This window comes from Rousettus aegyptiacus, unplaced genomic scaffold (assembly GCF_014176215.1).
Source record: "Rousettus aegyptiacus isolate mRouAeg1 unplaced genomic scaffold, mRouAeg1.p scaffold_m13_p_8, whole genome shotgun sequence".
Classification (NCBI taxonomy): Eukaryota; Metazoa; Chordata; class Mammalia; order Chiroptera; family Pteropodidae; genus Rousettus; species Rousettus aegyptiacus.
This window is the reverse complement of record NW_023416311.1, coordinates 17,445,433-17,460,094: the sequence shown is the minus strand read 5'-3', so window position 1 is coordinate 17,460,094 and position 14,662 is coordinate 17,445,433. Positions and strand designations below refer to the sequence as shown.

The 14,662-nt window shown below is 56.6% G+C and overlaps 1 protein-coding gene across 2 annotated transcripts in view; it reads left to right on the top strand.

Annotated features, from left to right (window-relative positions):
- GSG1L (GSG1 like) overlaps window positions 1–9,606 on the top strand; it is a 183,751-nt gene extending 174,145 nt beyond the window's left edge. Inside the window, exon 8 of one of the 2 annotated variants that reach the window (XM_036225852.1) lies at window positions 7,246–9,606. In XM_036225852.1, the coding sequence (XP_036081745.1) occupies window positions 7,246–7,343 (98 nt within the window). In that variant the 3' untranslated portion in view covers window positions 7,344–9,606. The remainder of the gene's footprint in view (window positions 1–7,245) is intronic. The other variant, XM_016136793.2, reaches the window with a different exon arrangement.
- Window positions 9,607–14,662: the final 5,056 nt, after the last annotated feature.

The window sequence follows — 14,662 nt, the reverse complement described above, 5'->3', positions numbered from 1 at the left end:
TCGCATCTGTGTCCCGAGAGCCTAGAGCAGTGCATGGCACACAGTAGGTGCTCAATTGCTGGCTCTAAACCTCCGATTTTCTTCCACTATTTCCCATCTGAGTAGCTGCCTTTACATAAACGGTTACATGAACTTCTGGTTACCTTAACTGCTCCAAAATTGCTATTTTTTCTTGGGCTACTGTGATATGGATTCTGCCATGACTTCTTTTTCCTGAGGAAAGAGTTTGCTTTGAAATCTGCCTTTGGGGCTTTGCAGTGCCACCAGCTAGCTCTGAAGCACATCAGATGTGACATTTGATGGAGATGAGGCTGCCTTATGGTCCAGGTGTCTGCATCTTCCTTTCAGGGGCAACTGGGGTTTGAGGCTGATTGCAGCTGTCAAGTTCAATGCCCAAGACAAGCTTTGATTTTGCCAGGTGTGTCTGTAAGGCTAGGCTGGGAGAGCGGCTGTCATTCGCTGGGTACAGAGGTGGCTTCTGGGAGCTCCGTCTAGACAGGTTTCTGCTGCTTGCTGCCCTCAGAATAGCAGAGGGATTTGCAAGGAAGACTTTTCTGGGCCCAGAGCAACTTGGCATTTTTATTAGATCAAAATCAAATCCAATATAGTCCTACTCGAGACTGTTTCCTTTATTAAAATGGAAACAGACAATATTTCCGAAATAAGTATCAATGCCACCTTGCTGGACACACAGATGGGCTTACAGCTTGAAGACATCTGAGACCCTGGTACTGGGGTTGAGAGAGCCAAGCCAATGTCAGCATCAGAATCATCTGGGAGCTCCTTAAAATGCCGCCGGCTGGGCCCATCCCTCAGTTTCTGACTCAGGAGGGCTGGACGGGGCCTGGGATTCTGCATTTCTAACAAGTTCCCAGTGATGCTGCTTCTGCTGCTCCGCTGACCAAATTCTGAGCAATGCTCCGCCCTGGGCCAATACCTGTCCCTCTGAAGCTGCTGCCAAGAGAGAGTCTGCATTTTGTCCCTTGGTTAAGCTATTCAGCAGCCTCTGGATCAAACTTGCTGCTTCCAGAGCCAGTTCCCCGCCAACTCATCCTCCCAAGACACAAACTTGATCCTGTCTCCCCCACCCATCTGAGCTCCACAGCCACCTATGGCAGCATCCTCACGGGTGCCGGGCGCTGGGCCAGCCCCTCTCGCACGTTCCCAGAGGGCTTCTCTGGCCAGCCCAGTCCTTCTTTGCTCACCCTCTCTCCACTAGAATGGAAATGTCTTAAGGACTGCCACATTCGTGGGGCAGCCCCAGTGCCTAACGCTTAGTGGGTCACTCACTAGTACCCTTCCAGTGACTGACTTAGTTCACCGAGCCCTCACATGCTCTGAGGGGAATTTCTGTTTTACAGGTGAGGCTCTTCGGGTTCCCAGAGACAAAGCCATTCGTCCTGGGTCACAAATCGGGCAACTGCAAACCAGCGCTGTGCCCTTGCTCTTCTTATGGCTGCGTCTGCCCGAGGCTGTGCTCCTCCAACGCCCTGGTGTGGGGCGGGCTGGGATCTGCATCCAGTAGGTCTAAAGGGGATTCAGAGCCCCCAGGGACGGGCGAACCCCAGGGGGCCTGCTGGGCCCTTTCCCCCCAGCAGCTTTCGCAGCTGCGCCCCTTCACTCCTCACCCCACCAGCCCTGTGTGCCCCGCTTTCCAGACCTTCTTCCTTTCTCCCAACATCACCAAGCTTTTTCACACCTCCTGAAAACCTCATTTACCTGCCAACAACCTATTTCACACCCTGTTCCTTCTGCCTGAAATGACCTGCTCCCTTCCTCCATCTGGTGAAAAACAAACCCTTCTAGTGGAATCCTGAGCCTCGCAAGTGCTTTCAGGGTCTGGCTTCAATGTCTGGGAATGGCGACCAGCCAGCCCCTCCCCGCCCCTGGCAGAGGCGATCACCTCCGTCTTCCTGTTTTGCTGTCCAGGGCTATGAGGCCGAATTTTATGGTGGTCAAGGGCCCAGCCTTTGGAGGCAGGCTGCCTAGTTTCAAATTCCAGTAGTGAGACTTTTGACAAATGACTTAACCTATCTGGGCCTCAGTTTCCTCATCCGTAAAATGGGTATAACGATTGGCATCTAAATGAGCCGATGAACCTGAGGCAACAGCAAATGGTCCTGGCTCATAGCAAGAGCTGAAGGCAAGTTTGCCGTTATCTCTTCATATGCAGTCTGCTGTCTGCTCCCCTCCCTAGACTGTGAACACCCAGAGGGGGCAGGTCTGCGTCTCACTCATGTCTGTCGACCAGTACGAAGGCTGACACATAGCAGGCGTGCAACGAACGTTTAATAAGGGAATGAAGAAATCAGTGGCTCTGGGACCGGTGGTGGGTTAAGTGGATTCAGCCCAATTTCAAGTGTGAGAAAGAGACGAAGGCAATGTTTTAGCTCAGAAACATGGGATTCCAAAAGATGGACTCCAGTGACGAGAAAGATGGAGCCCCCATTTGATCTCCTAAGACAACTTCCCCCCAAGGTAGACCAGAAAACCCTACCTTTCTTTCCACATGGATCCCACAGAAACTTGCGCTTCTTCTCCACTCCTCCATCATTTATTCGTTCGACACATCTATACTGTCAGCATCGCGCCTGCTAGGGTGCTGGGGACCAGAGATGAATAAAGCAGAGCCACCCCGTGTCCTCGTGCTACACGCAGCCTCGGATAGAAACTGGCAGGAAACAAGTAGACCGACATTACCAGAGACGATGGCGTCTCTGACCCCCCCCCCCCCGGGGTGCGGATTCGCAGAGCGGGGTCGACGTGGGGAGGCAGTTAGGGTGCCCTTGCCAAGGCCGTGACAGTCTAGGCAGCAGAAGAGAGATGATGTTGTCACTAGCTGAACGGTCTCCAAAGCCCAGTGCTAACCTTGATTCATTCCTCCATCACTCCCCACGTCCCATTTCTTTTTAGAGGGCAGGGTTCAAGGTTGAGCAGCCAGACCTTGATGGGCCACAAGTCTGAGGAGAGAGAGGCCTTCAGCACCTCATGCAGTAGGTGGTCTTCGGAAGGCGCTTTCTTGTAAAGGGATGTGGCTCTTTCGTGCCGGGCGGGGCTGCTGTGGGGTTCAGAGCCAGCCATCTGACCACTCCCGAGGCCTGCTCACCCTCACAAATTCCTCTGCCAGCTTCAGAGCACCTGACCTCCCCTCCAAGAGCTTTGTTTTCCCCATCTGCACATTGCATGGCATTGGCATTCTTGGTCTTGAAGGCTCCCCGCTTCTTCCTCCACCCCCACCCCCGCAGGCCCCCAACAGAGTGGATCTATTTTGGATGTAAATTCATTCAGTTAAGCAGAGCTGAGAGCTGACCCCCTGCCCACCCCAGGATCTTGGTGCCTTGGAGAAAGTTCAAGACAGTGATTTCTCGCTGAAGGATTGGGAAGTCAGGACTGGAAGGAACTGATGTTAAATTTGTTCATGTTTTTATATTTGGATTAAAAAAGGGAAGAGAAACCACATGTGAAAACCTCCCATGTGCTGAGTACTCTTCTAAGCCCGGGAGGTTTCAAGGGAATTTAAAACACAGTACTTGCTACCAACCCTCTGAGTGGGGGCCTTGGACGAATCGCTTCCCACTGCAGACCTTGGCTTCCCCGTCTGTGAAGAGGTGGCTGAACCCGGCCTCCGCTAGTTCTGGCATTTCATTTTTACATCTATCTGAAATTGGATAATGAAGGGTTTCTGTGCAAGGGTGGGGAGCTACTGACTTCTTTGTAACTCACATCCACTTACTGTCTCAGAGAGGTGAAGTTACCTGTCGAAAGTCACACAGCTTAAAAAAAAAATCACACAGCTTGTAAATGAGGGAGCCTAGATTTGAACCTTTGGCTGTTAGACTCCAAGTCGAGTCCCACCCCCTGCTGCCTCGCAGAGGAGGAGAGGCTGAACGAAAGCCTCCCGTAGTGTACAGAATCTCAGACTAGGAAAGACAGATGCAGCCCACCCTCCGGCCCGGGAATCACTCCATCATCCTCCTGCGCAGATTTCTCACTTGTAAAGTCAGTTCAGGACTCGCTCCATGCTCCCAGCTGCTGGGGCCGAGGGCGCCAGGACGAAGCTGACCCCTCTCTGCCTGTGCTGAGTCCCCACGTTAGTTAGGGAGACTCCCACGACACACAGTTACAAGGACAGGGGAGAGGGATGTGCAGCATGGTATGGGACACAGAGGAGGGGGCATTCGAAAGAGAAGTAGGAGACTCAACAGCCAGAGAACAGCAGGGAGGGTCACCCCGGCCAAGACCCGACATATGCAAAGCCGGAAGAAACTCAGGGAACAAAGACCGTTCTTTGGGAAGCAGGTAGCAGTCAGAAATGACTTCCAGTGGGCTGAGTACAACCTGAAGGATGCTACTTGGCCCACGGATGGTTTAAAACACTTTAAAAACCTTAGTTGTTTGTCATCATTTAAAAGCCAGGAGATTTTACTTTGAAATCCTAATTTTCAGTCTCTCTGAACTTTCTGGGAGTTCGCAGCCCACATTCCCCACAGCAACCCTCGGCAGGCTGATGAGTGGCTGTTCCTGCCTGCCCCGCCCATTCACCCATTGCTTAGGCCCAGGAGGTGTTTTGAAGTGGGATTCCTCAATCCACAGCATAAGTCATATTTCTTTTTTCTGGCTGGTAACTGGCCCCATAGTAAAGGGACAGGAAGGAGGGAAGTACGTGGGGGTCCCAGTGGGCTGGCGGGGGCTCCTCAGGTATGGTGAGGACAGAGCCCCCCATCTCCACCCTAAATGGCTCTCAGCCCCAAGCCTCTTCCTCAGTGACTTGGCCTCCAGACCTAGGGGACAGAGTGAGATTTTAACTCAAGGAAATATAGGGATCATGGTCTTTCTTGTTTCCTAAAAATATGTGATCATTTTCTCTTCGTTGCAAAGAACTCTCCAAAGTTCTGTCTGTTGGCGACAGTAAGAGCAGCTACGATCCCTTCTAAATACTCATTTAGAAAAATAATCATACCTTTCTGTGCACTAAACATTTGCTTCTAGATTAAAAAAAAAAAAAATTCCAGACACCTCTAACTTGGCAGCAAGCACTCCCAAAGAATGCAACGGTTTCAGTGACTAGGGCCGAAACAAATGTTTTTCCTGAGGGCAAACGATTCCAGAAGGTTTGCCAAGTGTTTCCCATCCCTTCAGAAAAGAGAGTAAAATTAGCAAAGCACCAACCATCATTAGAGAATATTAACAACAGAAAAAAGTCAGAGTAAGAAAAATAAAAACACACATCCCGCTGCCCCTACCGTTGGCACAACCGTCTTCATTTTTGCCTGTTGCCATCCGGCCTCGGATGTGAGGTGGAATCTCCCAACAGTCAGAGCCGCTTGGGGGTGCAGGAAGGGTGATGAGCAGTTTGTCCTTGGGGACATGCAAGCAGGAGCTTGGCTTCAGCAGGAATTCCCACCTTGAGGGGTTTGCTCTAAAGAGCCCGACGGACCCTAAAGGATGACTAGAACGTCTGATCGTCTGTTAGAGCTCAGCAGGAAAAGAAACGACATGGAACAAATTTAACATGGAAGTTTGGAATCAAGAAGAAACTGATTCGCTCCAGCTCCACTACGGCTGTGAACCCTAAGGTGGCGGCTTACGCCTGCAGTCTCAGTTCCGCTGTCTGCGAGGTGGGGGTGGCTGCCTCCCAGGCTTGTGAGCCGGGAATGAAGGGGGTGTACTGGCGTGAGCGCCGGTCACTGTTAGTCCTCCCTTGCCCACTAGTGCCCATCACGCCCGTCTCCCCGCCCTTTGCCTCCCCTCTCTGGCCCACCTCCATCGGTCCACTGCAGACCACTCTCCTGGGTTCCCAGTCTAACAGGGTGAAGCTGGGGAAGCCACTCGGGTGGTGGCTCCAAGATGGAGGAGACCCTGAGGTCTGGGGAAGGGATGCCGGGGGGCTTCACGTGGGAAGAGGGGCTTGCGTCAGGCCTTGAGTGTTCGTTTGATTCACAGTAGGCACAAGGACATTGTAGGCTGGTCACAGGGTGGACGTGGAAATGGTTCTGGTGTGTTAGAAAGATGCCAAGGAGGCGCTTGCGCAAAGGCAGGGAGCGAGCCTTTGGGAACCCAGGGGAATACAAGTGAGCGTGTCGTGTCAGGACCAGCCCTCCAGGGTGCCCAGCCATCAAGAGCAGCGGCCAGCGGTGGGGAAGTCGTGATTCTCTGCCCAGCGCCTCAGCCCAGGGAGCTGCTCAGTCAGCTTGGGGCACACCCTCGCAGGCACTCACTGTCCCTGGGGTCGAGTAAGGACCAAGGCCCAAGGGTCGTCCACACTCGTCCTCCTAACCCTCCCACAGCTCCTTAGCACATGGAGGCACACAGTGGAGCTCGGGGGAACCGGACGGGGCGGGGGCGGATAGGTAGATGAATAGGTAGGTTGCCCGGGCTGGTGGGCGAGTAGGTGGGAGGGAAGGGAGGGATTGGGTGGTTCACTGAGGGGTGTGGGTAGGTGAAAGGAATGGGGAGATGGGAAGGGGGTGGGTAGATGGCCTGAGTGGGTGAACGTCCTGGTGTGGGTGAGCGAGTGTGCGGGCAGGTGGAGGTTTGGTGGATGGGCAGGTGGAGGTTTGGTGGATGGGCAGGTGGAGGTTTGGTGGATGGGCAGGTGGAGGTTTGGTGGATGGGTATGCTGGTGAGCTGGGGGCAGGAGGATGGAAGGCCGGCGGGTGTGTGCATGGGGGTTGGGGACCTGATGAGTTAGTGGATGTGTCAGCAGTTGGAGCTGGAGGGTGGGTACGTGGTTTGCCGTAGGCGGCTGTGTGCGTGGGAAGCTGGGCTGCTGGGTGTGCGCATGGCGTGCTGGCCGGTGTGCTGGTGTGCTGGCGGATGGCAGGTGCGTGAGTGGGTTTTAGGGCCGCGGGTGGGTTGTGGGTGGGGAGCGTATGTGAGTAGAGTGGTGGATATGTTGGTGGGTCGTTACGTGGATGGCAGCAGACACTGGCAGGTGTATGTCTAGGGGCTGGTGAACCGGTGGGTAGATGGGTGGGTAACGGGGGCGTAGGGTGGCGTGGGGAGGTGGGTGTGCAGGCGGCTGGGTGGGGAGCCGATGAGCGGGACAGTGGGTCAGGAGTTGGACATGGGCTGGTAGGTGAGTGGGGAGGAGGGCTGGGGGCGGGCGGAAGGCCTGCCAAGTGGGAGTGGGGGATGGATGTGTGGGCGGGCGGCGGGGCGGGGGTGAGCTGGCGCGGCGGTGGGCAGCTGGGGTGTGGGTGGAGCAAGGCAGCTGTCGGCACTGACCGCCGTGTCTCTTGGCAGGACACCAGCCACACGTGGGAGACTCCTGGCCCCGGAGCTCTGCGCAGGAGGCCCCAGAGCTGAACCGCCAGTGCTGGGTCCTCGGGCACTGGGTGTGACTGAGGCCCGACCTGCCCCCAGGCCTCAGGCTGTCGTTGGCACCAGCCCCCTGCCACAGGACCACTGGTCAGGCAGCTGTGAGAACCTGGCCTGTACGCTCTGAACTCAGCCAGCCTGCGTGGGAGACACCGGGCCCGCCCTGCCTGGGTTCAGGGTTCTGGCGACGGGGCTGGCGTGGCCTGTGGGAACACACAGGGCTGCCCCGAGCGACTTTGGGACAGCACCTCCGGATGCTTGCCACCATCACACACAGAGCCCTTGCAGATGGCAGCTGGCATGCCAGGAGAAACTCGGACATCGGCCACTGAAAGCCTGGGGACCTCTGAGCCAGCCAGAAAGTTCAGGAGGTGCCCGGCCGTGCAGAGCCATGCGAGGGGCAGTGGCACTGACCCCACAGGGGGACCACACAGCAGGCGCACAGCAGGGGCTCAATAAACGCTTGTTGAACCTGTTTTCTTGCTATGTGTGGAGGCCACTCGCTCTCCAGGCTGTGGCCGCCCCTTTACGGCCCCCTCCTGCTGGGTCCTCGAGGAACTTGAAGGTGAGACAGCCGGAGTGTGCTGGCGTCAGGGCCGGACACCGAAGTGTGGGAGGGACGAAGCCTAAAGCCGGGCTGGGTTTGGGGGCAGGAGGGAGCCCGACTGGCGGCTGCCTTGGATTCCAGAAGGTGGGCAAGGTGGGAGCTCCAGGCAGACAGGAAACGTAGGGTGGACAAGAGAGAGGCCCTCACGCCCAGACCCTAAGTCACCCTGACCGCCGCGAGGACACTTTACCCTGTTCTAGAGCCACCTTTACATTAAATGCTTGGACTTAGATGCTGAGGAAAAGAGATTCCTATTATAAAGATGAGGGAACTTAGGATCACAGAGATGAGGAAACTTGCCCCCAAGATCAGAGCTAGCAAATGACATAGTTAGGGTTTGAACCAACACTCCTGATTCCGAGAGGCTTCATCCTTTCCCAGAAGGATTTCCAGAGCTGGGTGTAGAGGGGGTGAATGTGTGAGCAGTTGCATGAATATTCTTTTTCGCTCCTCCATAAACCCATTATCCATTTATCCATGCATCCATCACCTATCCGTCATCTATCCATCAATCATTCATCAATCATCCACTCTTCCATCCATTATGCAACCATCCATCCATCCATCCTTCATCCTTCATCCTTCCATTTATCACCCATCCATCACCTATTCATTATCCATCCATCATTCACCCATCAGTTGTCAGATTTCCTTGTGTCAGGCATCCATCCGTCATCCTTTCATGCATCACCCATGCTCATCATTCAACCATCCATCCGTGTATCCATCTGCCCAATGATATAATCTATTGTGTCCCTACTATGGGCCGAGCACTGTGGTAGGCACTTGGAATAAGACACTGAACCACCCAGAGAGGGCGTCTGTCCTCGCCGAGCTCAGAGATAGGCGGGATAGACAACCGGACGGAAGCTTGTCAATCAGCGTGTGAAGGGCTCCATCGGCCGCGCAGCCTGGGCTCACATTCCAGCCCCTCCCGCCTGAGAACTGCGGCAAGTTCCCTGACCTGTCTGTGCCTCGTCCCCGTGCGCCCATGGGGACGATCATCATACCTACCTCTTAAACGAGTTGATGTGTGCGAACCATTTAGAACAGAACCTGGGACAGATTAAGTGCCTCGTTGGTGTTTCTGTCACGGTGATGAGGGGAAATGGGGGGCTGCGGGGCCCCAGGCAGCATCTACGCGCAGGTGGGTAGTAGCGAGGGGTGGGTCCTTTGGGAAAATGACACTTAAGCCCAGACATGAAGGTGGTCTAGATGTCAGGCAGGCGAGAGCGTAGGGACATTGCGGGAACTTTAGAATAGTCTAGGCGGCCGGCGTGGAGAGAAGGACAGGCAGCAGGGGTGGTGAGAAAGCAGCCTGCAGGGACCGGCGGTGCCAGGCCGGAGGCGCCCGAAGCCCCCTTCGTCCTGGGCCGGCGGCGGCTGGGATGCTTTGGGCAGAGAGGCGTGGGCAGGTGGCCACCACATCCTAGCTGTGCGTCTACGCGAGTCACCGAAGCTGTGGGCAGAGGACAGATGTGGGAGTCCCGGCTGCCTTCCTCCTCCTGACCATGCCGAAAGGGAGAAAAGAGTTGGTCTGGTGCAGCCAAGTGGCCCTGGGCATGGGACAGATCCAGAAGCTCGTCAGCAGCGAAAATCAACAGGCTCGGGGTGGACCGGTGTGGGAGGAAGGGAAAGCTGGTGATGACTATCAGCTAAGGGGCTCAGGTGGCCGCCACATCCACAGGTTCTGAGTCTCAGGGGCCCAGGGAACACCCGGGTGGAGGTGTGTGCTCACCATCCATTGATTAATCAAGTTAGTGCTTCATCAATCCATTTTTCATTCGTTCAGTAAATATTTCAGACCTATTGTGTGGGGCAGGAGATGGATTTGCGAGCGAGACTGGGGCCCAGGTACAAAGGCCTTGACTTCAGGGCAAGGAGTTCAGGCTTTGGCGTGTGGAGCAGAAGCAGCGCTGTAGACACGGGGCTGGGCGGGCGGGGCCGCGCCCGGCAGGAGCCTGGCCCCGGACGGACCACAGACCGAGGCATCTCGGAGCTCTTTAGTCTCCCCCGGTGGCGAGAGGACCACGGAGGTCCAGGAGATGATTATAGTTGACACAGGGGCAAATTTTAATCTATTTTAATAGTCGTGTTTATGTAAATGTGTATTAGGAAAAAAATGTGTAATGGGCACATGAGTGCCATCAGTTCACAGACGTTATTGCTTTAGGATGAATCCAAAATAGGCATTTAGGTAAAAAGAAATAAGAGTCGGCTTAAAGAAAAACATTAAATAAATCATTGTGTAAGTGCTATGTGATTATGGTACGCGACGCTCAAGCAAGGGCCATTCTTACCCTCTGCACAGGCCGGGGCGGGGGAGATGAGAGGGCGGTGGGCGCCCCATAAACTCCTCAGGCTTCAGACCCTTCTGTCCTCTCCTGGGTGCCTGCTGGGCAGGGGGTGAGAGCTAGCTGTCTTACAGAGCCTGCAGCAAGAAGGCTGCTGGTTAGATAAAAGGAGGCACTTCCAGGCAGGCTGGATGAGTGATCTCAGCGGGGCCCTACTGAGAGTTACCAGGAAGGTTGTCTTCCCTCAGGAAGCACAGGGCAGTGTCTGCCCAAATCTGGAGGGCGGGAGGACCACCTGGTATGAAGGCAGGGCGGGCCTGGGCAGGCACACAGAAGCCTCGTGGGGAAACTAAAGCCCCCTCCTCCCGCCCTTGCAAACAGCTGTCCCGGCTCCACACCCTGTACTGAGCAGACGTGTTCTGAGCGCTGAGTGGCTGTTGGCTTTGGGAGTTTGCTTTTCATCTTGACCTTCATAAGCCGGCCTGATGCACAGCCCAGGGTAGTCCTCACGCACCTTGTTCTGCTCTCGGCACCTGCACCCAGAGTCCCTGTATGCACCTCCCCTGGGCGTTGCGTGCACATGCCATCCTAGACATTGCGTAAGCCTGGGGTAGCACCTGTACGTGCACATGAGCTAACGAGTATCCTCAGCACTCACGCTTGTGTGGTGTTGCTGGCCCTGGACACATATCTGTGTGTGTGTGTGTGTGTGTGTGTGTGTGTGTGTGTGTGTGTGTGCTGGCCCTGGACACATACGGGCCCTGCACACGTATCTGCACGTGCTCAGTGTTCTGAAATGGGGCTCTGCCCCCTCGCTCGCCAAGGTCAGTCCCCGTCACCCCAGATGCAGAGGGTCCTCAGGGCCACAGTCCTGCCCCGGGCTGAGGGCTGATGGGCAGGCCCAGTCCTCAGGCGGCCTAATGTCTGCCCTCAGCTGGTGGCTGCCATGAGCTGTCATCTCGCTGCCCGCACCGGAGCCGGGCCATCGCGGCCTCTGGTAATGGAAACGTCAACTTGATTCATGGGCATCTGTCCGCAGCAGCCGGGCTTCAGGACGGCCATGCTGGGAGGCTCATCCGCCCGGCGGAGCTGCCGCTCCACGGAGCTGTCCCCTCGCTCGGGAGGAAGGGAGGATGGAGAGCATCTGGGGCTGAGGAGTTCATTCTAACCACAAGAATGTCACTTGGGAGTGTGAGAACTGCTCCATAGGTGAACGAAGGAAAGACCTCATTTAAACTGGAGGGATGAGGGCGGGTGTCTCAGAGAAAGGACCACTGAAGCAGGCACGGAAGGATGGAGGAGGAGATGGAGGGGTGTGTGGGTGTAAGTCACAGTGTGTGCAAAGGCCCTGGGGTTGAGAGGAATGCCATGTGGTCGTGTGTGGCGCTATGGCAGGACGAAGTGCTTGGAGCTCGGGGCGAGGGCACGGGTCTATTGCTGAGTGGTCATCTGGAGGCAGAGTGTGTAGGGCCTGGTGGGTTATGCCAAGGAGCTTGTCCTTCACCCGGAAGGCCACAGGGGGCCATTGGTAGGAGGGTTTTAAGAGGTGGGGCACCATCAGCTCTACACTTTCGAATGCTGTCCCGCTTGTGTGTGGAGAAGGCCTGGGAGATGAGGTATAGGGAAGAGGCAAGGTGGCTAGAGAGGGAGCCGCGGCAGGTCTCAGGGGCTCAGGTGGTGGTGGCACTGGGGATGGAGAGAAGTAGCACCGATGTGGCTTGGAGCCAAGCGAGGGGCGCGAGGAGAGCCTGGGCCGGGCTCTCGCTGAGGCTCCTGTTTGGGCCTTGGTGGAAGTGAGAAGGTGCCCTTGGGTGGATGATCAGCAAAGCTCCTGCCCCAAACCACAGGCTGGGAGCGCATAGCATGGGGGCCAGAGCTCAGCTCTGCTTGCCCCTCCGCCCAGGGCCGGTGGGACAGAGAGAACGAATCGCACCACTGCGCTGGTGGACGGCCGGCTGTGGGATTGAGGGCAAACTCAGCCCAGCCAAGGACCATCAGTCATGAGGAAAATCCAGTCTCCTCCACGTGGGGATTTACTGCAAGGACAGACAAGAAATAACGGTGTGGGGACCTCTGCCCTCCGCGCATGGCCCAGCCCCCACTACCCCGGTAACTGCCACTTGGGCCACGGTTCATCCTGGACTGACACCGTCTGAGCCTCTGCCTTAGGGGAGACTGGTAGCTGGGCCAGTGGCCAGAGGCTTGGCAGGGGAGTGGGCAGCTGCCAGGACTGGCCAGGCCATGGGGGGGAGGGGCTCCTGGACTCCGGCGGGAAGGGGCCTCTGCACGGGAGTAGTTCCATGGCATGAGGCCACGGTGCCGAGCCCGTGCCCCAAGCCCCCTTCCTTATCTCCTCCTGGCCCTCCCTGGGAAGTTTCGGGATGAATGTGTGTGGTGGGGTTGAGGGGTGCAGGCAGGGTGGGAGAGGAGGCAAGGGATGGAGCAAAGCAACGGGACGGGCAAGAGTTGGAAGAGGAGGGGTGAGGCAATGCTCTCCGCGGAAGGCCAGGGCCCTTGAGGACCAAATGGCTGCGGCTGGAAGGGTATCCCGGAAGCTGGGCAAGGCTGGGTGCAGGGAGGGCTTTGTCGCTCTGGCGAGGAGCCTGGGCCCGGAGCTGGGCAGACCGGAGTCTCCTCTCGGCCCCCAGGTCGTTCTCTTACTATGCAAGCCTGTTTGCACACCCGCAAAATGAGAGTAATCACGGAGCTTAGCGAGTGCCTCTCCCCGCCTGGAAGCTGCTCTCAGGGTGCCCGGAGTACCTCTGTGAAGCCGGCACTGCTTTCATCCTGCCACTGAGGAAGCCAAAGGAAGCGCAGTCACACCGCCAGGAGGTGTTGGACTTGAGCTGGGCCTGGCGGCCCCAGGGCCATTGCTCTCCGTCACCAACATGCTGGGGAAAGGGTGCCCGCCACGAAAGGTCTCAGCGTCTACCACTGATACGCGCCCTCAGTGATGAAAGCCACAGAGCATCCGGTACGGGATGAGGGTTCAGTATGTATTGGCTGTTAACATTTGTGTTGTTACCACAAAATATGGCTGCCGAAGGCTGCGCCTTTGGCGGGCGCGGTGAGTGCAGCAGTTCCCCAGAGGCTGGGAACCTGGAAGTGGTGTGTCACGAATGCCCAAGGCACACGGGGACACATGACCCATTTAGACTGAGGCCCTGCCTGCCTCCCCAGACCCCGGCCTGGCCTGTGGCCCGACTGGACGCCAGAGGCTTGAGTCCCAGGGCTCCAGGAGAGCCCTCCACATGCCCAGACAGCTGGGGCCTGATTCCCAGGGGGCAGAGTCCTTCCCCTCTGAGCCCCACAGCACTGTCACCCCACCCCTTCCTGCTCTTCTCATTCACTACCAGCCTCTGTCTCAGGGGTACAAACTCAGATGATGTGGGGCTGTGAAGGCAATTCAGGTAAGGGAAGCAGGTGAGTATGAGCCGAAAGGGGCTGGTGGGGACTCGCAGTGATCAGGAGTGCACCTGTCCAGGCTCAGGGGGCCATCGAGCAATGTGGGACCAGAGCTTTCGGATCTTCAAATTTTTCCAGAGAAGCAGAGAATTGTCCAGACCAGTTCGGCCAGCCAGACCTGAGTAGGCTGAGCCACCAGATTGTGTCCTGCAGTTTCACTCAGAGGCTAGGTGGGGCTTGGAGCCTGGCCCTAGGTAGGGTGGGTGGCGAGGCCTGGGGCGGGGGGCACCCAAGACATCTGGGCAAACATTCCCAGGGCAGCTGCCACTTGTTCGGCCGCAGAAACAGCCTTGGTGGGCTCTGGGGGACACTCTGGGTCTTTCTGAGCTCATGGAGCCAGAGCCAGACAGACAGACAGAGAAGCAGGTCCATCCCACTGCTGGACAGAGAAGGGGTTGTAGGTCTGCGGGAAGATTTCTCTGAAAGCCTGAGCCTGCTCGCCCTTAAGTTTCTTGTCCACCGCCATGGCCAAGATTCATTTCCAGTAAGCCACGCCTGGGCTTGTCGGCTCTCAGGGGGCCTGGCAGCCGCAGAACGGGGCTAATTTACACCCTGTGCTTATGGAGTGTGGAGGGTACAGGGTGTGGAGGGAGAGGAAGCCTCTGTTCTGGCATCAGGGTGGAGGTGGGGACTGCCACCTCCAGCAGGAAAAGGTCGCCCGACTGGCCCTGGCCTTCCTGCCACAGAGGGCTGAGGGGCAGGGTGAGCATCAAGGAAAGATCTCCCTCCTTCTACCTCCCTGGAGAGGCAAGGAGGGTGCATGAATCAGCCCTGGGGCATTCGTGGAGCCACAGGTTGGGGACTGCTTCCTGCAGGGGGCAGGAAGGGGGGCTGGAGCTCATGCCGGGGTGGAGGGCAGGCTACATAGGCCTGTACCCAGTTTTATGGTGCACTTGGTGTTTGTTGGCTTAGTTAAGTCAAGCCAACATTTAAAAGTTAGATTTCACATTAAAAATAAATAAAACACCTGCATTCC